The following is a 22,685-nucleotide window of genomic DNA, read 5'->3' as shown; positions in this document are numbered from 1 at the left end:
CTGATGTGGTTGATGTCACCCTTTTCTATAGTTTTCAACCGGTCTGTTCTGCTGACAAGCCGTTAGACCTTTGAGATCCACAAGCTGGGTGAGCATTTTTGTAATGAAGCATCTTAAATTCAAGTGCACTATCATGAACTGGATGGAGTTATTTATATTGTATTGATGATACCAGTATCTCAAATGCTATCTGAATTAAAAAGAGGTAACTTAGAGCATTCCATACAGATATTTCTTGACACCTGACCATTTCCCAACACATCCACTCTCATTATATCAGGTACAGGTCTTCATTGATTTTCATACAGAGTTGAGGTTAAGCATTGCCAAGGTGAAAGGTGACCTTCAGAGTAGCAGCAGACAACCATTGCTGGTAGAACAAGAACAAAGTTGTTGTTACAGCATCTTTTCTGGCCTGGTACAAAGTGCTCACCCCCGCATCTTGCTGAGGATTTTGTCAAGGGCCATTGGGCAGATGTCAAGATCAATATATGACCTTCAGCTAGGGAAGTACATTGTCAGATGCTTCATTTCAGGGAAACAAGACAGTCCTCTTTGGCTTTGTTTGAATCATGCCTCACCCCTATTTCCACCATCAGGAAGAAGGGATACCAACACACAGGACAGTAGACCTGTGTACTGGCTGCATTTTCTGTCTAGTTCTATATTTTTGTCTTGCACCTAGAAAGCCACTGCTTCATTTTGAATCATCCAATAGCGTTTGCCACATTTTTCCTGGAAACTAGGCTTTTTAGATACTTAGGTGAGTTTATTTTCTATTTGTAAATCAATCGTTGGTACACAATAAAAATGACAACAATTAACTACATGGCACCATGCAGCTACTTTTTCTATGGTTTATTTTTTTTACAGATTTAGAAAGTATTTACAGAAAATTCTACAATTACATATAAAAGGAGGTTGGAGCCAGATGGGGGTTGGTCCTTTCTCTCAGTTAACCAGCAATAGGCCAAAAGGATACAGATAGAAGCTGCACCAGGGAGGTTTAGGCTGGACATTAGGAAGAAGTTCTTTAGAGAGTAATAGGACATGGGAATGGGCTGCCCAGGGAGGTCGTAGTATCACCATTCCTGGAGGTGTTTAAGAAAAGACTGGATGTAGCACTCAGTTAACAAAGTGAGGTTAGGTCATAGGTTGGACTCAATGGACCTCAAAGGTCTTTTCCAACCTATCTGATTCTGTGATTCTATAAAAAGATCAATTATATCTGTTTACTATTATTTCACCAGTTTGACTGACTACTGGTACTAGTAAATATTCACAAATGCTCTGCAGAATCCATATATTGTTATTCATTGGAGAAGAGAAAATGGTACCCTCCATATAGTTCTTGCATTTATTTTACAAACTGGTTTTGATCACCAGGTATTCTGAGTAGTGACTAAGTCAGATTTACTGCACCTTACAATTTTCTTTTTGCTCATTTTGCTCAGATAATCTTTGCTCATTTAGGAAATTTTTTGCTTTGTGCATCGTGTGACTCTCCCTAGTATTATCAGAGAGAGGTTTTGGCGATTGTTTATGCAAGCAAAGTGGTGACCTCGATGCAGAACTCATTGGTGGAAAAGCTTGGGACTGCTGCTCATCATTTTCCTGTAACACAAACAAAAACATCCTGCTTACTGGTAATGAAAAACCATATTAGCTTTCTGCCTTGGGTTGAAAGACTTGCTGAAAAAGACTAAATATTGAGAATTTGCAAAAGACATAGACATATTGAAAGCAGAAAAACATTTTTAAGACACTTATCACTCTGAATACACAACAGAGTGAGGCTTGATAACCCTTGCTTTGTTGTGGTATGAGATGAAATATCTGCTACACTGCTGGCAAGCTATTTTCCAGCAGAAAAAAAGCTACACAAGGAACAGACAGTACTCTTAAGCTGTTTACTAAAGTACCTGGTAGTATGCACCAAGAGCTGTATTTAATTTTTTCTGTACATATTCTGCAAACTTAAAAGCATAGGTGTCACTTTTTTTGCTGACACCTGGGCAGAAACCACTGCTTTCTCATTTTGACCGATGTGCAGTCAAAGCACTCAATTTAAATTCTACATTAAATTCACATAGAAAAGTGAATAAATTTGCATATGAACATGACAGGCACTTTTTAAACACATTGAGAAATTTGCAACAGTTTGAAACTGGTATTTGAAATAAAGTAGATACAAGTACCTGTCAAAGAGAAGGAAACAAGGTTTATTTCACTTTTAAAACAAGACACACCATTTACTGTATTAATATAAAGCATGAAACAATATGTTTTAATGGTTTTAACAACTGATGAAACAATATGAGCAATTCCTCCAGAAATTCCCAGATGTACATCTTCTTTAAATGAAACCAAAACACATTTCAGCAGTGTCCAAGAGAGAAGGGCACAAATTCCTGGAACTGATGACTTTTGCATATTTACACTTGAGGGGAACAAAACCAACACTGAAATCTTAATTACTGTGATCTAGTTGTAAGTGAGGAGTAGCCTGTCCTTGGACCTAGACAATACAAGGTTGAAAAAACAGGAGGAATGTTTGGGAAATCCCTCCTCCAGTTAAATTAGACAATATTATTACGGATTAATTGTTATTTTCTATAACCCTGACTATGGTCAGCAAGAGTTGACAACAAGTTTACACCATGCTGGCAGGTGATTACTACACAACTTTCTGTGATCGAGGCTTTCTTTCTTTTTCGCTCAGATTCTTTACAAGCAACACCATTTGTTTCTAAGGTTATAGGGAAACAGACATAAAGGATTATAAATAAAATTTATTGGCATCACTTAATGAAACAGTAATAAAACACATAACTCCAAGCAATGTCTGTATGAAGCAGCAACTCTTGGCAAGTGGGTTAATTATCCCTTGAAACAACAAACACAAATTCAGTGTATTCACTCTCACTGCAAAACACCGATCTCCTATTGCTGTAGCTCCAAAAAATTATGAGTCTGATTTGTCTGCCCAATGGTGCTTTCTGGCCTCAAAAGCTATACATCCACTAAACTATGTGGCATTTGCCTGTACTTTTGGTATCTTGGAAAGAAAAAAAAGAAAAAAAACCAAAATGCTATGTGCAAGATTCTGCCGATTGTCAAGAGAATACTTTTGTGCAACCTGGCAAACTGGAAGGATTTTTACCTACTGACATATTTCCATATAGCCCGCATACAAAGAGCTACCAATAACTATTCTCTTACTGCTCAAGTTGAGATAACATGTTTACAAACTTTGGAGGAGGTTTTGGACAACAAAAGGTTTATTGCTGTCCTAAAGCTGGAACATCTTTCTATAATCTGCAAAGCATTTGCCTCATCTTAGAACATATTGCTCTGATGCACTGTAAAACATTCAGCAATGTGTCTATTACGGAAAGCACAAAGGTAATGTAAACTTCAGTTACTAATCTTTTTTTTAATAAGAGTCCACTTTCAAAACTTAATTATGCAGTATTTATTTGTTTTGATAACATCAAAGTCTGGTAAGCATTAGCAAGCTGGTCGAGTGGAAGGTGCCCCTGTCTGGCAGGGAGGTTGGAATTAGCTGATCTTTAAGGTCCCTTCCAACACAAGCCATTCTTTATCATCCAAATGTTCCCTATTTACATGTTTAATAGCCTCTCAAATACCTGTAGTTATTCTATAAATTCCAAGAAAAGCTGTTTGCAGAAAACTTTGAGCTCAAACTCCCAGAGGTTAGTCCTTTAGGTGGTTAGTTTCTCTGCAACCTCAGAAACCACAGTATAAGGAATATCTGCTCTTTAATAGCCATTGTAAGAAATAGAAAATATACTTGTATTGAATTTACATTTCTCACTGGTTGTTCCTATGAGCTCACAATGAACAATTTGCAGATCACTATTATGGTCAAGAGCTATGTCATGTTTCAGTCATTCAGTATTTATGATCTTCTCTGCACTGTATTGTTGAGGAACATAAAGAATGATATGTACTCGAAGCTACTTGGCAAGATGAATACATTTAGTCAATGCAGTATGTCTTCCCCACGACTTTCATACCCAGATAACATTTTTCCAAGTTACCTTTTGTGGTTTGCTGCCACCAGGTGTCGAACAGTAACTCTCACCAAGATGGCCTGGTCTGCACTTCTGTGAGTCCTGGGTAGGCAAAGGCTTTTTCTCACTTGAGGAAGCTGGATGGGGACTGGATCTGAGGTGCAGCGTTGTTCTACGTAAAATGTAAGGGCTGACCTTGCCACTGGGAATGTCAGCAAATCCTGAAAAATAAACAGCTTCTATAGAAACCAGCTAAAGCAATCACACTTCCTCAAATGGATTTCTTTTTCCACAATAGGAGTGAAATAGCTGATTGAAATAAATCATCTGTTCCATTGGAGAAAACGGAACAAAGATTGCTGAATAGATCTTGCATATTCCAAAACTGAAATGCAAAACTTGGGTATCACAGAAGAACTGTTGAATTACAAGAGCAATTCTATAAGAAAAAAAAAAAAAAAATCAAGTATTTGGTCTTTTTCTTTACAGGTACATTATGATGTGGAGAGTAATTTCAAACCAAAAACCAGTACTGGTTAATTCATGATACCATGATATGATGCTCTTGATTTTTAATACTTTTCTCTGTGTAGAACTACTTAGTTATAGACTGTTTATTATCTCTCTATCTAGCCTAAAAGTCAAATATGAACTGACACATATGTCCTCAAAAGAGGGCTATTTTTAGAAGATATACTAATGCTGGTGAGAAAGTGAAATGTAAATAATGTTTTCCTTAGAAAGACTGACTTCTGGGAGTGACCACCTGAGCTGAGGCTACTCAGTATCACTATGGTTTGTCCTTTAATGATGGCAATTACATCAATTATAAAGGGAAACTTAAAAGGTAGTTGAACTTACAAGATATTTTTCAAGTCCTGATTTGTGCAGTCTTCTCAGTTACCATCTGCTGCAGCAAGCCCTTACATGGAATACCAGGCTACCTAATTTCATGGTATTCATAGCAGATGGAAAGTGAAGAACATATTAAGGTATTACTGCTGTGGGCAAGACAGTTTCAACTTGGGGAATTTTAGTTGGTTTAATGTTTTGCAAATTAGTACACTTTTAATTACTGGTACTGAAAGAAATAAAAGCACACAAATAAGCAAACACCTGGGGAACACACTCGTGCTTCCCTTCAGACACCACTCCTCCCCAGTTTCTGGTCTCCAGTTGCCTCACTGCACACGACATCTGTGAGTGAGGTGATGGGAACACAGGAGACTGCCATGACCATTTAACTCTTAGCAGAATGGGAGTTATTAATCCAGCAGAAATGTGTTCTGCTGGTCTAACACCTGTGCTCCACAAAAGCTAACTTGGCACCAACTGCCGCATCTCTCATTGACTCCTTTCATTTTCCATCACTGTCTGTCACCAAAAATGTTTGCAGAGTCACCAGCTAGGCAGACTTGAAAGCCATTCAACAAAACAAGAGAAAAGCACACCTGTTGTGCTCAGAGAACATTTGTCTTTACAAGACAAATACCTTTCTGCACTATTTCTGGAAGCCCATCCACCTCACAGTCGGTGTTGTCCTGACCCTGCAGATTTACAGAGCTACCACACTTCCTCTTCTTTTTCAATGAAGTCTCTGGAGCAGGAGATCTTGGTTCTCCATTGTCTTTCCTGCTGTCTTCACATCTCTGCCTTTTACTTGAAAGCTTAGTGGTTTCTTCATCTGACCTCCTCTCTTTGACAGAGTGTTTGCTCTTCTGTGTTAATGACTTCTCTGAATTCAACAAAGGAGTGCTGACAGCATCACTCGCTTGCTGTTTCAGCTGAGTACTCAACAAACTGACTTGCGTTTTTAGCATCTCATTTGCTTCCTCTAGTTTATGATATTTAACAATTAGAGAGCAGTATTTCTCCAAGTTCTCATTTGCTTCTCTGGTCTTCACTTCTGTAGATTCCTGCAATTCTTCTAATTTTAACTTAATTTCTTCCGTAATGGCATTATCATCAGCATCTTTCAAAGAAAAACATGATTATTCATATAGCTGACATAATAAAAGAAACGTATATAGGAATTTATCTTTTAATTACACATGTTCTGTAACAGTGCAACTATAAAAAAATGACTGAAACAAATTCAGTAATGTGATAGGCATAACAATGTCTCTGTAAATAGAGAACAAATATGCAAATCTTAAAAAGAATCCTTGACCAGTGCATGGGGAAACATTTAACCTTTCACTTTGTAACTTCTGAACACTCCATTTTCACCCTCAACTTACTTTAAGTATCATTTATAATACAGTATATCTCATGAGATTAGCTAAAATATTAAGAACAAAGAATGAGAGTAAGAAGGAAAAGCTTGCTGGAAAATTATATAAGAACTTGCACACAAAACTTAAGAAAAATATGTCTTTTCTTCCTTAAGTTACTTTTAACATCAAAAATGGAAAATTTAATATATTTATTCAGAATCGAGTGTTGTTTCTGAGAAGAGAAACAACAACTTTAAGAGAAAAAAAGATTAGCTAGATTTTGAAAGTGACATTTGCACTTGTAATTTTTTATTCTATTTAAGAATCATGCTCTGTACTAGAGCTGCATATGCAAATGGACATTTTAGGGAACAAGAAAGTTTTACAGATTAATGCAGCACTAAGAAAGCATTAAGACAATCTAGATTCAGTTACCTTCTTTATTATGCTTTGCCATAGTCAGATTTTCCTTCTTTAGCAGCTCATCATGTTCAGCTAGTTGTTTCTGCAACATTTCCTTTTCCTGTTCCAGCTGCTTACAGGATTTCATCCACATCTGCACTTTACTGTGGGCATATTCATTTTCCTTCTTCAGCTGAATTATAATGTCACTATTATCAGCCTAAAAAATAAGAAATTTAGTTATTTCACCAAAAACATAATTCCTCCTTTTAAACATTATAATATCAAAAGGAGTAATAGAATCACTGAAGTTGGAAAAGACCTCCAAGATCATTGAATCCAACCTTTGACCGAACACCACCATATCAACAAACCCATAGCACTAAGGGCCACCCAGAGCTGTTCCTTGAACACTTCCAGGGGTGGTGACTCCATCACTTCCCTGGGCAGCCCCCTTCCAGTACTTTACACTGTTTCCTATAGCAAAGAAATTCTTCAAAATGTCCAGCCTGAACCTTTTATCGTCCCATTGGTCTGGCACCAGCCGGTGTGCAAATACCACACAGTGAGCACAGGTAGGAGCCTTCTCTGCGACATTGACACTACCATGGGTACAGTTTTTCTGGCACACATCCCACAGGACTTTATTCTTGGACTGCTCTTATTAACCAAATTAACACCATAGTGGAGGGCCCTAAGAATAAAGAACTGTTGAACAAGATGAGCATATTGTAATTCAGTGTTTACTTGCATGTAAATTGAATTGACTGTTTCTTCAAGAGTGCATTTAGAGATACACTAATTCCTGAAGTTGAAGTACAGAGTTGGAGCCAGAAATCAATCACAGACTAAAGCAGCACCCAAAAACACCAAAACCACCCAGAAAACAAGAAAAATGCAGGGATAGGATTATTGGTACAGAAGTACAGTATGTTGACAAAGAAGCTTCACCTGTGCTACTAAATAGCAAACCAAGAACATGAAGAACTGTTCCGGGTTATCAGTAGCTCACAGTAAGTGGAGCTCATATTCCAGCATCCCTGTGAACAATTCTGTCAGAGAATTACACTAGTTAATAGCTCTAATGAGAATTCTATATAAAATGGAACTGAAAAAGCTGACTCAAGAGCAATCTATCAAGATTAATGCTTAGGCATAGACCATGGTACATTTTACCATCAAAGTAATTCACAAACAGAAAATAGAGGCACTGCAAAGTCCCTTTGAGTGAATTCTAACCATGTTTTAACTCAGCTGCAATGTTCACTGTAGTCAATAGACTGCTGTGTTTAGGGTCACAGAAACCAATTCTAGGCGATCTCAGTCACGACACACAGAACAGAATTTTTCTAATGTACATCAGTAGTAACAATGTTTTCTCCAGGCTCTGTGTTCTCTTTAGTGAAATGAAGACTGTACCAAAGTCAAGCCAAAGTTCTGGAGCACTGGTCCCCAATCCTATGTTTATATTACTACACAGTGTCTGGAATCTCATGTAATTGGTCATACATAGGGTTTCTTCTTACCTTAGTTTTTAGGAGTTCTCCTAAGGCTTGATTAGCTTCTTCTAGTGAATTATTTAACTGTTCTTTATTTGACTTCAAATGCTCAATTTCTAATTTTTGTGAGCTGATAAAGTGCTCCAGTGAACTAATCTTCTCATGACAGGCCTCAATTTCGACTTCATTCTAGAGAAAGAAAATGTGCCTAATTATTATAATACCAAAAAGGACACTGAGATGTATTTTAAAGATGTACCTAACAGCATATCACAAACCCACAGGAATTCCACAGCAAATTTAATAGTTATGTTTTGAGGAGTTGAAAATTGAAAGAGCAATTTGTCTCAAGTATATATTTTGAGTATTAGAATCATGCCTCTAAGAAGTCTGTCAGAAGAAAACCCTTATATTTCACTATAACTTGGTGTTACATCTACTTTATATTAATAAGAATGAAAACTATTAAGAAACAATTATAGTAATTGCAGTAAGTTATTTGCCTGTGTTCTGTTGGCCTTAAGTTCACAGACATTTCTGCATAAAAGTTGATGGCTCTTTGCATATAGTACATCTGAAAAAATGTATTTCCAACAAATTTGCCCTTATATCCAGAACTGGTTAAACTTTCCTCCCTCTTCCTACCAAAAGAGTCCCAGTGATTTTTTATATAGATTAAATGCTTACTGAGTTGTGAGATAAATTCACTTTTTAGTGTTTGTTATGTGGAAAAAAGTTAATTTAATACTTACTGAGTTGCAAGGTAAGTATATGTAGATTTTGGAAATATTGTTAACAAAGATAAATTCTCTTGCAATAGGATCAGCAAAATTTTGTAAAATACATAGAACTGAATTAAAAACTCACAGCACTACTCTTCCTATTTTCTGATTTACCTTTCGGTTTGCTTCTGTCAGAGCATCCTGATGCTCTTTCTCTGCTTGAAGTAGTCTGTCTTTGTATTCTGATATTTCTCTTTTAATTTCACCTTCTTTTTCTTGTAGTTGATTCTGGACCATCTCCAAACTCCTGGCCAGTTCATTTTTTTCTGAAGTTGTTAGATGCAGCTGAATCTGTAAATAGTAACAGTACATTCTTTGGCACTTGGAATTATCTCAATGGAGAAAGTGTTGACCCATTAAACTGCTTAAATCTGAAGCATCTTTGAATTTTCAAAAACAATTTGGTAAGAAAAAGATACTTAACAGTGGCTAAACACACTGTAATCAAAGAAAAGAACATCTGAATACAAAAGTAGGACAGGAGGCAAAGGAAGGTGTGCTTAAAAGAAAACAAGTGCAAATTAGCCAAGAGTGTTAAATCAAGCAGCACTGCCAAAATCAAGGCTTAACCTCTTCAAACATTGTTCCCTCTGAGAGTAACTTGAGAGATTAAGGGTCACTTTTCCCACCCTCTTTAAGATGACAAACCTTTCTAAGAATTTTCATTTTCATCCACTTTTATTGCTAGGTTTTGGACAGCTGACCTGTATTTCCATTTAGGATTTCTGAAAGTTGCAGAAATCTCTGTTCTTTTGCCACTCAAAATCCTCAATGCCACAATAGAAACAAGGCCCTGGTTATAGAATTTTGTAAATAAAGTTAGTAGGTCAGACGACCACATAAACTGAAGACATAATATTGTTCACAATATTATTAGACAAATTGTCTAAATGATAAAACAGCTTCTTAGAATTAAATGCAAACAAATTAAAAATAAAGGCTCCAAAACTGTTTCTTCCTTGACTTTGTCCTGAATTACTTGAGCACTACTGAAACACTAAAAGTAGTTTTGAAGTATGTGTTATTTCTTATCTGACCTCCTCAGTCTGATGACTGAAAGCCTGAAGTAGAGAATTTCTCTACACTGAAAAATGTCTAGATAACCAGCAGTGGCCTTTATGCCAAGAAAATATAGTTTAGATGGAAGGAAGAGGGGAAAAAACTATCAAGTAATCACTTTATCTCAGAAGAGAACATTGGATTTTTTGAAATTTGGAAGCAATAACCTCTAATACTGTACATTATCACAGACTCCCTTGACCGGACTCCACCCATGTACTGTACTTGAGCATCTGTCCCTCTACACAAGAATACTGCAGATGGAGTAACTTACTTTGTTCTTTTCTGAATACTCTTGAACATATTGCATTTCTTCAGCAAGCTTATTTCTTTCTTCCTGCAATTTGGCAAGCTTCTGATCAGTATTATTTAGCTTGACTTGCAGTTCAATTTGACTTTCAGTCAGTTCATTTACCTGAAATGAAATTTTTCAGAATTATTTTTAATACATGTGTCATGACCTCCAAAGAATGTACTTATGGGTACCAACCAGTTTTTAAGATGGATTATTTTATTCCCATAGTTGGTCAAGTTTTAAGCAAGAGTCTCAACGGGGTAATGATGGTTTCACATGGCAAGTACACTATTGTTGCTTCACTTTCTTTGGAGCTTCCAAAGTATTTATTCTTGATACAAAAACTCAGCCACCCAATACCAATTTGTTCTTCCTCTTTTTCTTCTACAGGAAAGAGGAAACTATCCTGCATTATTTGATTGCTTAAACTTCTGTGTCTACTTTCAAGCTACCTTCTCATTCATCCTATGCAAAACAATGCCCTGCTTTCCAGCTCTGTAACTTCAATGGAAATTCATAATTGCATAGAAAACATAATTTTAAAAATAGGATGTTTCCTGCAAAAGTCTGTTGCTCTATTAGGATCGGCTGGAAGAACGACACAGACTCTCTTGGGAGTCGATCAGGAGAATTTCTCTCAGTTTATTGCTTCAGATCTTTTTTATAGACCAATACGTGAAAAATACAGAAAAGAAACTCTTATTGGTTAGTAAACTAACACATCACTATCATTGGTCAGTGGGGTACACCACCCCTCAACCTTCTCTTGCAAGAAAACAAGGAACAGACAAACAGCACCTGCAAGGCTGTTTTCTGTCTCTGAGGATTGTTTTAATTCCTCCCCATGATTTCCCAGGCCTCTTTCTCAGGCAAGACTGAGAAAGCTATGCAGCCTGCAATTTCCACAGGCACCATGCTCTCTATTTCAGAGTTAGCATCCATAATAGTCTGAGGTTAAAATTATTTTAAGATTTAGTTTATTAGAGGAAGTGGTAAACCTGGAAGACACTCACTCCTGTATCCTCACTCCTACAAAGGGAACTCTACCCTAATGGAAATGGTATTACCTTTTTACATAGAGTGTTCTTTTCACAAAGTGTAGATTCCAGTTCCTTCTCAAGGTCCTTATAAGACATTTTTAGAACATTCAGGATATCCGGAGAGGTTTCACCATCAGGAAAATGTTGCTCCTTCAGCTTCAACTCAGCAATAAAGTTCTGCAGCCTCTCTTTTTCCTGGTGCCAGCATTCAAGTTCATGCTGCATGTGAGTCAGCTGCAAAGACAGTGCTTCTGTTTCTTTCACCTGATTTTCAAGAGCACCATTTTCCTGCACCTTTTCATTGAGTTTTTGTTTACAATCCATCAATTCTTGAACAAGTACTTCCCTTGCTTGATCCAGTTTGATGTTTTCATTTTTTATTTCCTGACATTCCTGTATCAGCATTATTTTATCTTGCTCAAGACGAGCCACCTGATTAATCAAGACTTGCTCTTTTGCTCTAGCATCTGCTTCCTTCTTGCATGAAAACTCTAATTTCTCACTCATATATTTGAGCTCAGATCTCAGCAATGCCACAGTATTTTCAAACTCATCTTTGATTTGTATCTTTTCTTCCTCCTTTTCTCCCAACTGTTTTGCTGTAGTCAAATTTGAAGACTCTAGATCAAGGAATCTTTCTTGCATTGCTTTTAAATCGTTAGCCAAACACTCTTTTTGTGAGGTGAGGACATCAATTTGTAAGTTAGAAGATTTCAGCTTTTCAGTCATCTCTTCCATCTCCGTTGCTAATGTTTCTGCCTCTGCTTTGGCAGTCTCTAACTCAATAACTGTATCTTCTAGATTTTTCTCTGATATCTCCAATTCCCTTTCAAGCCTCTCTATTTTATCCTGAAGGGAGTCAGCTTTCCGTTCATTGTCTCTCAGCTTTTCAGCAATGTGACATTTTTTCTTCTCATCAGATTCAATTTTTACTTTCAGCTTCTCAATTCCACATCGCAGTTGGTCTGTTTCTTTCTGTGCAGCGCTGAGTCTTGCAGCAAGTTCTCTTTTTTCCATTAACAAGCCTTCCAAAGATTTGGAAAGCTTTGAATTTTTCATTTCTGACGAATCTAATTTATGCTGCATCATTCCCAACTCTCTTGCAATCAGCTCTTTTTCTTTCTTTGAATCTGCTGCTTCATTCTGGAATTTTTCTTTCTCTAAGGTGAAAGATACAGCATCATTTTCTAAACTTTGCAGCTTCTGAAGAAGACAGTCTTTTTCATTGGATAATTGATTTGCATCAGATTTTGCAGCCTCAAGGAGATTTGCTTGTGTCCTCACTTCATCCTCTAACCTTCTAATGAATCCCGTGGAATCCATTTTAGTTAACTCTAATTCTTTTAATTTTTCTTGTAGCTTCTGATACTTCTCATCCAACTCTTTTTTGCTTTCAGACAAAATAGTCAGTTCTTGGCCAATATAGTTTCTCTCAGCTGTGACTGAAGCAAGGTGCTCTTGAAAGCTAGAAATAGTTTTCAGATTAACTTCCCTCTCCCTTTCTAATTGCTGACATTTTGCCTGAAGCATTTCAATGTCATGCTCCATGAACAAGGCATGGCTCTCAATATTAACTTGCTCAGATTTCAGACTCCCCCCTTCATTTTCAGCTGCAAGAAATTGCTCCTGACCAGCTCCCTTGGTCATTTCTACATCATCAAACATGTCTGCTGAATTAAGCAATCTAACTTTACATATCTCCAGCTCAGACTTAAGGTTCTCAGGTTCTTTTTCTAATGAGACTACTTGAAGAGATAACTCCTGCTTATTGATAGAAACTGATCTGTGTTTTTCCTTTATGCTAGAGTTTTCTTCCTTAATGGCTACAGTAGCTTCCACCAGATCTGCAAAAGCTGAGCTATTTGAAATTGTTTGTACCTCCTGGAAGTTCATCTCTGAGTTTGATTGCTCAGCTTGGATTTTTAAATCAACCTGGTTTGGGTTTTTTTCTATCTCATAGATCAGCTTCAAATTTTCAGCAGTCTGTTGTTTTGCCTCTTCCTGAAGCATTTCAGCGGTTAATGTATTTTCACAGAAATACCCAGCACGCAAAATCCTACTACTGGAAAATGACAATACACTGGCATGGTCTGAGGAGCTGGTTCTTTTTCCTGATGTATTTTTACGCTCCTCTTCTCCAGAAATTTTTTCAGTGTAATCTTCCATTAATTTTGCTTCAGCAGTCTCGGTTTCATTTTCACACACAGAGGCACCTCCTCCAGCCATTTTCTCAATGGGAATTATTTTAAGATTACTGTTTTTCAGAACTGAGTTTTCAACAGGCACTCTCAATTTATAAGGACTATTGTTTTCGTGTTCTATGTTCTGCAAGGAATAAGAATAAATCAATTACAAGAAAGGAGGGAAGAACGCATATAAGAAAAAAATAAGGTAAGTTTTAAAACTTTCCTTAAACTAGTAAAGCTCCCGCTCTTATGCAAAATAAATAGATATCATCCCTCCCTACTTCACAGTCTCCTTTCTTACAGAAAGGATTGACAGTTATTTATCATCTTTGGCCAAAAGGTTTTAAATGTATTGAGGGAAAAATTTCAGATCAATATGCTAATAGACTATGTGCCAAGATACCACATCCTTCTGTATTTTGGGAAAATAGGTGTCTACATGACAAAGTGAACTATCGTTAATATAACTAAAGGATGAAGATTACTGCTTGAGTATGGATTATTTTTCATCTTTCTCCAAAAAATATTACTGCTTCTGTGGGGCACAATTTTAAATAGATTTTACTGCAAAAAATTCTATTTGGGTGACCACAAATGAAAGGACTTACATAAAACTCATTTGCACAACAGCAATTACTTACATTTTCAATATCTGTGCACAGGAGTGAATGAGAACTTAAATCAAGGACCTGTAGTTGGAGTCTTGCTGCTTCCAGCTCCAAAGAGAGATTCTCAGTTTGTTTTCTTTCTGCTGCCAGTTTGCACTCCATCTCCATAGTCACATTATTCAGCTTCTGCTGCCATTCTTCCTTTTCAGATAGATTTTGCTGTTTGAGATTATGTATTTCTTTCCTTTCAGAAAGTATAACTTCTTTCAGTTCTTGTATTTCCTCATTTTTCATATTCTCTTGAACACGAAACTGATCTTCAAGCACCTTGATGGCCTTCTCATATGTCTGACAGAGAATCTGAAGTTCTTCAATTCTATTTTCAAGGTTAGATTTTTTTGGAGTAATACTCCCAAGCTCTCTAACAGAGTCCAGATTGTGATCATTATGATACTTTTCAACCAAAACTTCTGTTGCATCCTCTGAAATTACTTCTACAGAACTGTCTGTCTGATTCATTTCCTCTGTCCATTTGCATGGACCACTGTTACGAGAATCAACCACATCACTTAGTTCTAACAAACAGGGTTTTACAGAAAGGTCTGAGGAAGAATCCGTGGCCTTAGTTTCATCTAGTTTAGGCAGTGTGTCATCTTGGCTGGGTGACAGTGACACTTGCACAGAATCTACATGAGCACTGCTCAGACTTGTTGACAACAAAGGATTTTCTGCTTTCAGTATTTCCATACAAGACTGCAGTTCACATATCTTTGAACTCATACGACAGTGTTGTTCATATAATTTTAGGTGTTCATTCTGGAAAGTCAAAAGCTTCTCTCTCACTTCAGCAAAGTGTACCTTAACTTCTTTGCTGGTCAATTTTAAATCTTCGTAGTCAGAAGAACTGCATTCTTTAAGTTTGAAGGACATTTCCTTATTATCAGAACACATTTTCAGATCACTGTTGTCACTTTGATCCATAAGTTCATCAGGAAGAACAGCTCTCTCAGCTTTTAAATTGCTATCTGCATTCATTATATCATCTTTCTCCTCTTCCTCTTTATTAATACCTGTGGTACCATTGGTTTTTGCATCTTTGAATCCAGAGGCTAATGCAGTGTTTTCACACTGCAACCTCTCACATATTTTCTCAAGCTCACTCAGCTGGTTTATTGTTACCTGCAAAGAGGATGCCAGCAACACTGATGAAGGACTTTGATCTATTCCCCTTTTGCCGCAATCCTGGGAAATGTCACCATAATTATAATCCAATGAGTGGCCATCTTCGTCTAATACTATAAGTGAAGACTCTTCAGTTTTCTGTTTTTTAATAAACAGTAGTTCTTGCTTCAGTCTCTCTTTTTCTCTCACACTTCTCTCAAGTTCTACTTCCATACCTTTTAAAGCAGTATCCAGTTGCATCACTTCTAACCTGCAGTTCTCTAGAGAGAGTTCACTATCCTCAAAATCCATTTGAAGAAGCTCAAGTTTAACCTGGTATTTATTCAGCTCAATGTCCTTTTCTTCCATCGATTTTCTCAACTGTTCTGAGCAGAGTCTTTGTTCACAATTAACATTGCACGTTAGAGGTTCATTTTTTGTTGTTAATTCCTTCCCCAGTTGCTCTTTTTCTTGAAATACAAAGCCACATTTCTCTTGCAGTGTATTTTGTGTTGTCCTGGCATTTAACCTTTCCTGGCTTAAACAGTCAAGCTTCACAGAAGGCACATGTTGGATGTTGGAAAATTCTGACTGCAGCTGCTGAAGTTCATTAACCAAATCCTTTTTTATTTCTTCTGAGGCTATTAGTTTATGTAAGATATCTTTGTTCTCACTAAGTACCTGTTTCTCTTGATCTAATTTTGCTTTCTTTTCATCTAATTCAATTGTCTGCTCTCTCAGAACGTTCATAATTTTTCCATTTTCTTCTTCTACTGATTTATACTTTGCCTGCAAAACTTCAAGCTCTGTTTTGATCTCTGCAGTTCTTGATTCAATACGCTGTCTTTCCTCCTCATGTTTTCCAGACATTTCAGAAATGATTTCTTCTCTTTCCTTTAAACTGTCATAAATATTTTTATTTGCCTCCAGTAAAGTTATTTGTTCTTGCTTTAAAGCACTGCTTAAATTCCTAAGGGCTGTATTTTCTTCAGTAAGTTCAACAATTTTTTTATTGTATGAGCAAATCATTGAAGACATGTCCTTCTTCTCTGAATCCCATGTTTCAGACATGAGCTTCAGCTGGCTTAGTGAATCCTCAAGCAATTTATTATTGATCTTTAAATCCTGAAGCTCAGCTTGCTGGTTTTCTAGCTTTTCATTCAGACTTTGCAGCTGCATGTCCTTTTTCTCAAGAATAACTGAAGTTTTTTCAACTAATTCCTGACGTGCTGAAATATCCGCTTGCAAGTTACCGATGTGCTGTTTGGTTTCTGTCATGAAGTTTTTGTGCATCTGTTCTACTGCAAATAACCTTTGTTCCGTTTCAGTCTTCATTTGCAGTAAGTCTTCATATTGCTGCTGCTGATTTGAATTCAGCTGCTTTTGTGCCACTAAAGAACTCTCAAGAAAAGAGATCTGCTCTTGTAAATTGGCCAGATTCTTAGTTTTTCCTATTTCGAGAAGAGCTCCTGCACATCCGTGATCCTCACTGCTGGAATTAGTTGCTGCAAATGGTATATTAACTAACTGAGTCTTATCCTGTCTGCTTTCTAAATTAACTTCTCCATCTTCTGTCATTTCTGAAGTATCTTTTGCATTTACGAGACAACAGATTTTTTTATATTCACCAAGCAGGTTGTGATAGCACTGCTCCCTTTGCAGTCCTTGACTTGCTGCCAGCTGTAACTTTTCTTCAAGTTCAGCAACTTGGTTGGTGAGCTGGAATATTTTACAGGACATATTTTCTATCTCTTTACAGTACTTTTTATCAGAACATTCTGCTTTCTGCTTAAGTTCATCAAAAGCTTTTTTTTGTTCTTCTAATTCTGTACTTTTACATTCCAGCATATATTTAAGTTCTCTAATCTCTGTGGATTTCCTGTCACTTTCGGTTTGCATCATTCTAAGTTTCTCACTATGCTCATGATTTTTGCTTTGCTGACTTTGAAGGGAACTCTCCAAGTCATTGATATGAGCCAGCATACCTTCCTTTTCAGACTGAAGTTTATTTATGAGATGATCAGTTTCATTTTTCCATTGAGAAAGAACTGTAGACTCTTTTTGCAATTCTTCACATTCTCTCTGCTTTAATCCAAGGAGTCTCTGCAAAGCTTCTGATTCTCCCTCCATTGTCCTTATTTTACAGTCTTGTTCTTTAATATGATTATCTTTTTCCTTGAGGAGACCTTGGGCAGACTCTTGCTGCTTTTCCATGTCAGCTAAAGCTCTTTTCAGGTTCTCCAGTGAAAGAGAGCTCTCTTGCCTTTTCAATTTCTCTTCCAGTAACTTCAGCTCCACTTCCTGAACAGCATTTTTATCTGTAGAAGAAAATACCATCAAATCTTTGCCAGTCAATACTGGCAAATCTACTGATAACTTTCTAGATGGGGTGTTACTATTTACTTTTACTATTTTCAATTCTCATTCTACTGCAAAGCATTACTCTTAAGTAATATCACTGGATGAAAGATATTTATATTATTTTAGGCTAGCAGGCACTACTTGCAGTCAGCTTTCCCTAAAGGAACTGCAAAACAGAAGTTTTCTGTTTAAAATAGATTCTATGAAAATAAATTTGCTGATAAGTTCAGTACACTTCAATTATTTTCAAAACAGCATATCTTCAAGAACTGTACGTGTTCATAGACAAAAACTCCTTCTCATTGACAACAAACTCAATGTTCTTAAAAAATAATAATCCTATTCTCCAGCAGAAACTTTTTACTTAATTCACAATGAAACTTACAGCATTGCAGGAAACATACAAGAAAGAGTTCTATAAATTTAAAATCATAACTCACTTTTCATCTCGTCTGCAAAATTCTGGCTTTGCTTTAGATATTGCTTGATCATATTTAGTTCTTCTTCAAGCTGGTGGATATCTTGCAATTTCTTTTCAAGTTGACAGTTCAGAACATTTTTCTCCTTCTTCACTTCCTAAACCAAAACCAAATAAGGCTATATTTCATGTAAATTGTAATAAAAAGATCAATAGACTCAGTTCATTTGAATAAAAGTAAAGATATTCCATTAAATCCTGTTAAGACTTTAGGCATCTATGCCTGGGTTCCTAAGCACTGCTCAGAAACATAAGCTGAATTTTTTATTCTTAACAAATTGACAGCATCTGAGAGATGTTGCCAGTTGATGTAGTCAGCATGTTCCTTGTTAGCCTAGAACAAACAGCTCCACATGACCTCACACAGAAAGAGATGGGACAGGACAGATTATACAAAATCTGAGCTGATGAAGTCAAGCTACTCTCCCAAAGAAGCTCAGTAAACAAATCCCTGCAATGGCATCAAAATTTGCATGAAATGTGTAGAAAAGTAGATTCCACCTGTCATCTCATATAGAGATAAGTTCTCTTTCCACTGAATATCAACAACATGGCAACACTGGTCAAATTTTATTTAGAAGTGCTTACACTTTCAGGTAGTTGCTTTGCAATTAACAGCACTTTATTTCAAATAAATTGATTTTACAAAATTCCAAACAAGCTAATGAAACACTATCACCACCACCAAAAAATACTATGTAGTAACTACATTGCACCCTGGAAACTAAATAAAACTCTTTTAAAGAGATTCATCCTTGTTCTCCAAACTCCTGTGCTCTGGACAACAGGTGGTATGGAACAGGCATGGCCCAAATGGAAACAGACCATCAATTATTCGTCCATTTACTACTAGCAGATAGGCATTGACTCACAAAAGCCAAGCTCAAGAAAGGGAAAGGTCTGAATGAAAAAAATTAAAAGCTTGCTAGCATGGCAGGGCTGTTTTTGCAACAACCCTCAAATTACCCTGAGAACATGATTGAAATTGTCACTGTTGCTGACAGTTGCCTTCCCTTCTACTCACAGCCTTCCCTACCCACAGTTAAAAAAAAAAAAAACACACATATAAATTTCAATGAATAAGTTTTCTAGCAATCTTAATAAATTTTCAAAGAAGTCCAAGCATCTAAACCTCTTGCATTCAAAGCTGCATGCACAGATGCAATCTAAGTACACAAATTAAACTAAGCCATTCATTAGAAAACCTAGGGTGATCTATGGAAAGAAAAAAACAAACACATTTAAGGAATTAAAATGGCTGAAAGGTCCAATTATTTCAATTTGGGGTAAACATTCCCAATATCCATAGAATCACACATTGGGTTGGAAGAGACCTTAAAGGTCATCTAGTTCCAACCTCCCTGCTATGGGCAGGGACCTCCCTTGCTAGACTGGGTATAGGTTTTTTTCCTAGTGTCTAATCTAAACCTACCCACTGTCTGTGTGAAACCATTTCCCTGTGTCCTGTAACTACATGTTTTCTAAATAGTCTCTCTCCATCTTTCTTGCAGGTTCCCTTCAGGAACTGGAAGGCCACAATTAAGTCACTCCAAAGCCTTTTCTTCTCCAGACTGAACAAATCCAGTTCTCTCAGCCTTTCCTTGTAGGAGAGGTGCTCCATCCCTCTGATCATCTCCTTGGTGGCCTCCTCTGGACTTGCTCAACAAGTCAAAGTATGAGAGAGAGCCAGTCAGCTGGGCCAAAACCATGCAAAGTGCAATTCAAACAACAGTCACATTCCAACGACTGGGAATGTTGTCAGACATTGCAGTCTACCAGCAAGAATGTACCTAAATTTTCACAATATACTAAACCCATACAAATGTTTGCGATGATCTGAACAAAACTCACTATTTTACTTTAGACTTTTGCAGAAAATTTTGATGGTAATTTTTTGGCAGAGACTACACCAGGTTATTTTATATCTGCTGATGACAGTTGGTAATAAGCAAAATGAGAATGTTTAACAAAACCAAACTCTGACATGGATTACATAGGAATCCATCTGTTTTTCCAACTTAGTGCTGATTCTCCAAACAAAGGATGAAATTTGCATTGATAGGTCTCTAGTAGCAAAACTGTAAGAATTTCAAGAGTAGCTGGTCTGGTTGCTACCAAAGCAAAACAATGTTACTGAGAAGACAGACAAGACTTCAAAGTGAAAAGATTTCTGAGTGTGTGAGTAAGGTAGTTAGGCAGCATACAGAAACTTCTCTGAATTTACCTTTATTTGGGAAAAAGTTTTTCCAGCACTGTATATTTATTGGACTGTCTTATTCTAAGAGATGTGTATTTTTTTTGAGAGAATATAGTATTTGTACAAAATCACTGAGTTTTAGAGTATGAATCAAAGCAGCAATGATTCTAGAATTTACTTTCAAAATCAAACACACATTTTATTATTTGAATTTTATTTCAGAACCAAAAGCAAGAATCTTTTGAAACACAATCTAATTTTTTTGAAAGTAAGTCCAACATGAACTAGAACCATATCATCAGCATTACAGCAATGAATCCCCACACAGCTAACTCCAGAAACTGCATTAATTTCCACGATGTTAGGGAAGGCCTCATTTTTTGTTACGACTAGGATGAACACAAAAGTGTTTGAAGACTGCTTATGGGGAAAAACACAATTGTGAGCAATTACTCTAGAGTATTAAGTGTTTACAAATTGCTAATTTATAGCATTAATTCCACCAAATACTCCTCAGCATTGCTTACCTGAAAGCTTCTTATGAGGTCAGCTTCTTTAGTTTGGGCTGCTGACAGAGCCTGCTCTGCTCTGCACAGCTTCTGGGTGAGATCACTGGTGTCATGTTCCAAGCGTTGTTTTGCTGCCATTACCTGGAAAACCAACATTGTAATCACAGGCACAACTTTTTTCTTTAAATCCCCATTCTTGAACTCAACATTCTGTTATAAAATGAAACTATATTATTTTATCCCACCATGAATCCAAGGTGGGATTCACCTTTTACTGTGTTTTGTCTTTACTGTTAAGAGAAAAAGTTGCTTATTGCCTTTCCACTCCTTTTCTTCTGACCAAAAAGATGGGATATCTCTAAAACACACACATTTCTAGGCTGTCTGAAATAATCTTAATTCATCCAACTTGCAGCTACATCACCACAATTATATCTGTAGGATAGAAATGAGATTGGAACATAATTGCTTTTTTGCTAAGCTATTTGAATCAGAAAGTTAGGATCATAACTGCAATTACTGCTCTGTTGACACTGATTTTATAAAAAATGAACAGGTTTTAACTCTTTTGAAAGAGTCCTAAAATGCTCCAGATTAAAAAGGAGGGAAATTACACTAGAGGATAAAAAAAAAAGTCTATTCCGAGGTCATCAAGTAATAGATTACCTTTATTTAAGAAGGAAGTAAAAGGCACTTATTGTCCTCTCAATTAAATCAATTTTTCAGTAAGCATACACAAAAGAATATGCATATTATACAGAAGCCTCCAATAAAAACTTTTGACTGAATGTAGTTCCACAGCTATATTTCTAAAATAAAACAAGCCTTCAAGAAAGCTGTTGGCAGTTTTAGAAATGATGTTTCAGTGCAGGCTGCCTGCAAATGCAGCTTCTCAATGTAACTTTCAAGAACTTGTGGAACAGTTAGCTCTGCTGCTTGAGAAATGCTCTCGAGGGTTTTTGGAGGCTTTTAAACATTCCTCTTTTCTGATAACCCACTCCTGAGGCTTGTGCTGCTTTCTAACCTACTTAAAGTTGGGAGTTTGTGACAACTAATATGTTTTTAAAGCCATCTGCTGCCAAAGCTGTGGAAGAGCTCCTTCATACTGGATCTTCTTCCTTACACAAGCCATGAAACTCATCTGATTTTGTGGATTACCAGTTCAGGGAGTTAAACTGATAGCAAACACTTGGTTCTGTATACAGATATACTAATTTAAATGCAATATTTTCTTTGCTCTTTTATCTCTTCTCAGCTGTCTCCAGGATCACATGAGGAGTGTATGGCCAGGGTATATGAAAATAGGACTGTTTTTCCAAAGGGTGGCAACCTACTGGTCAGTAGATCTACCATCAAATTATACCTCTGCATGGGTTTGGTTTTGGCTTTTTTTTTCTTTCATAAAGTGTCTTGTGATCACCCTAGCTCCTTCTTTCTCAGATTTATTTTACCTGCACTGTCTGCATTTACATCTCCTTCCCCATGAGAAGTGGACTAGCCACAAACTTTTAAAAGGCTAGAATTTACATATAAATACATTGTATTACATGTTTTGTATTTACCATTTCTTCCCGAAATACTTATTGTAAAAACATTAATACAGGACACCATATTAATAATTTCTTTGCTTAATGTATAATTAAATTAAGGCAGTGCTGTTGAGACAACTAAATACCACTCTAGTAGTGGGCTTTAACGCTAAAAAACACCTACTTTGTCAAATTCTGCCTGCAGAACATTGAAGTCATTCTTGGCTTGCTGTAGCTCCTGATTCAGTTTGCTTCTTATCTGATTGTACTGCTGATCCAGTGTTTGCAAGGAATGCTGCTGACAGGAGAGTTCCTAGAAAACAGTG

At 36.7% G+C, this 22,685-nt stretch overlaps 1 protein-coding gene across 1 annotated transcript in view; it reads right to left on the bottom strand.

Moving 5' to 3' along the window:
* Positions 1–1,188: 1,188 nt before the first annotated feature.
* CENPF (centromere protein F) overlaps positions 1,189–22,685 on the bottom strand; it is a 34,682-nt gene continuing 13,185 nt past the window's right edge. The window contains exons 8-19 of the mRNA XM_058835636.1: positions 22,544–22,672; positions 20,849–20,971; positions 18,087–18,222; positions 14,158–17,603; positions 11,358–13,655; positions 10,270–10,410; positions 9,051–9,227; positions 8,182–8,343; positions 6,689–6,875; positions 5,530–6,009; positions 4,065–4,258; positions 1,189–1,614 (exon numbers count right to left, since the gene is read on the bottom strand). Of these exons, the coding sequence (XP_058691619.1) occupies positions 1,414–1,614; positions 4,065–4,258; positions 5,530–6,009; positions 6,689–6,875; positions 8,182–8,343; positions 9,051–9,227; positions 10,270–10,410; positions 11,358–13,655; positions 14,158–17,603; positions 18,087–18,222; positions 20,849–20,971; positions 22,544–22,672 (7,674 nt within the window). The 3' untranslated portion in view covers positions 1,189–1,413. The remainder of the gene's footprint in view (positions 1,615–4,064; positions 4,259–5,529; positions 6,010–6,688; positions 6,876–8,181; positions 8,344–9,050; positions 9,228–10,269; positions 10,411–11,357; positions 13,656–14,157; positions 17,604–18,086; positions 18,223–20,848; positions 20,972–22,543; positions 22,673–22,685) is intronic.

The sequence above is a fragment of the Poecile atricapillus genome, chromosome 3 (genome assembly GCF_030490865.1).
Source record: "Poecile atricapillus isolate bPoeAtr1 chromosome 3, bPoeAtr1.hap1, whole genome shotgun sequence".
Taxonomy (NCBI): Eukaryota; Metazoa; Chordata; class Aves; order Passeriformes; family Paridae; genus Poecile; species Poecile atricapillus.
This window is presented reverse-complemented; position numbering and strand designations above follow the sequence as displayed.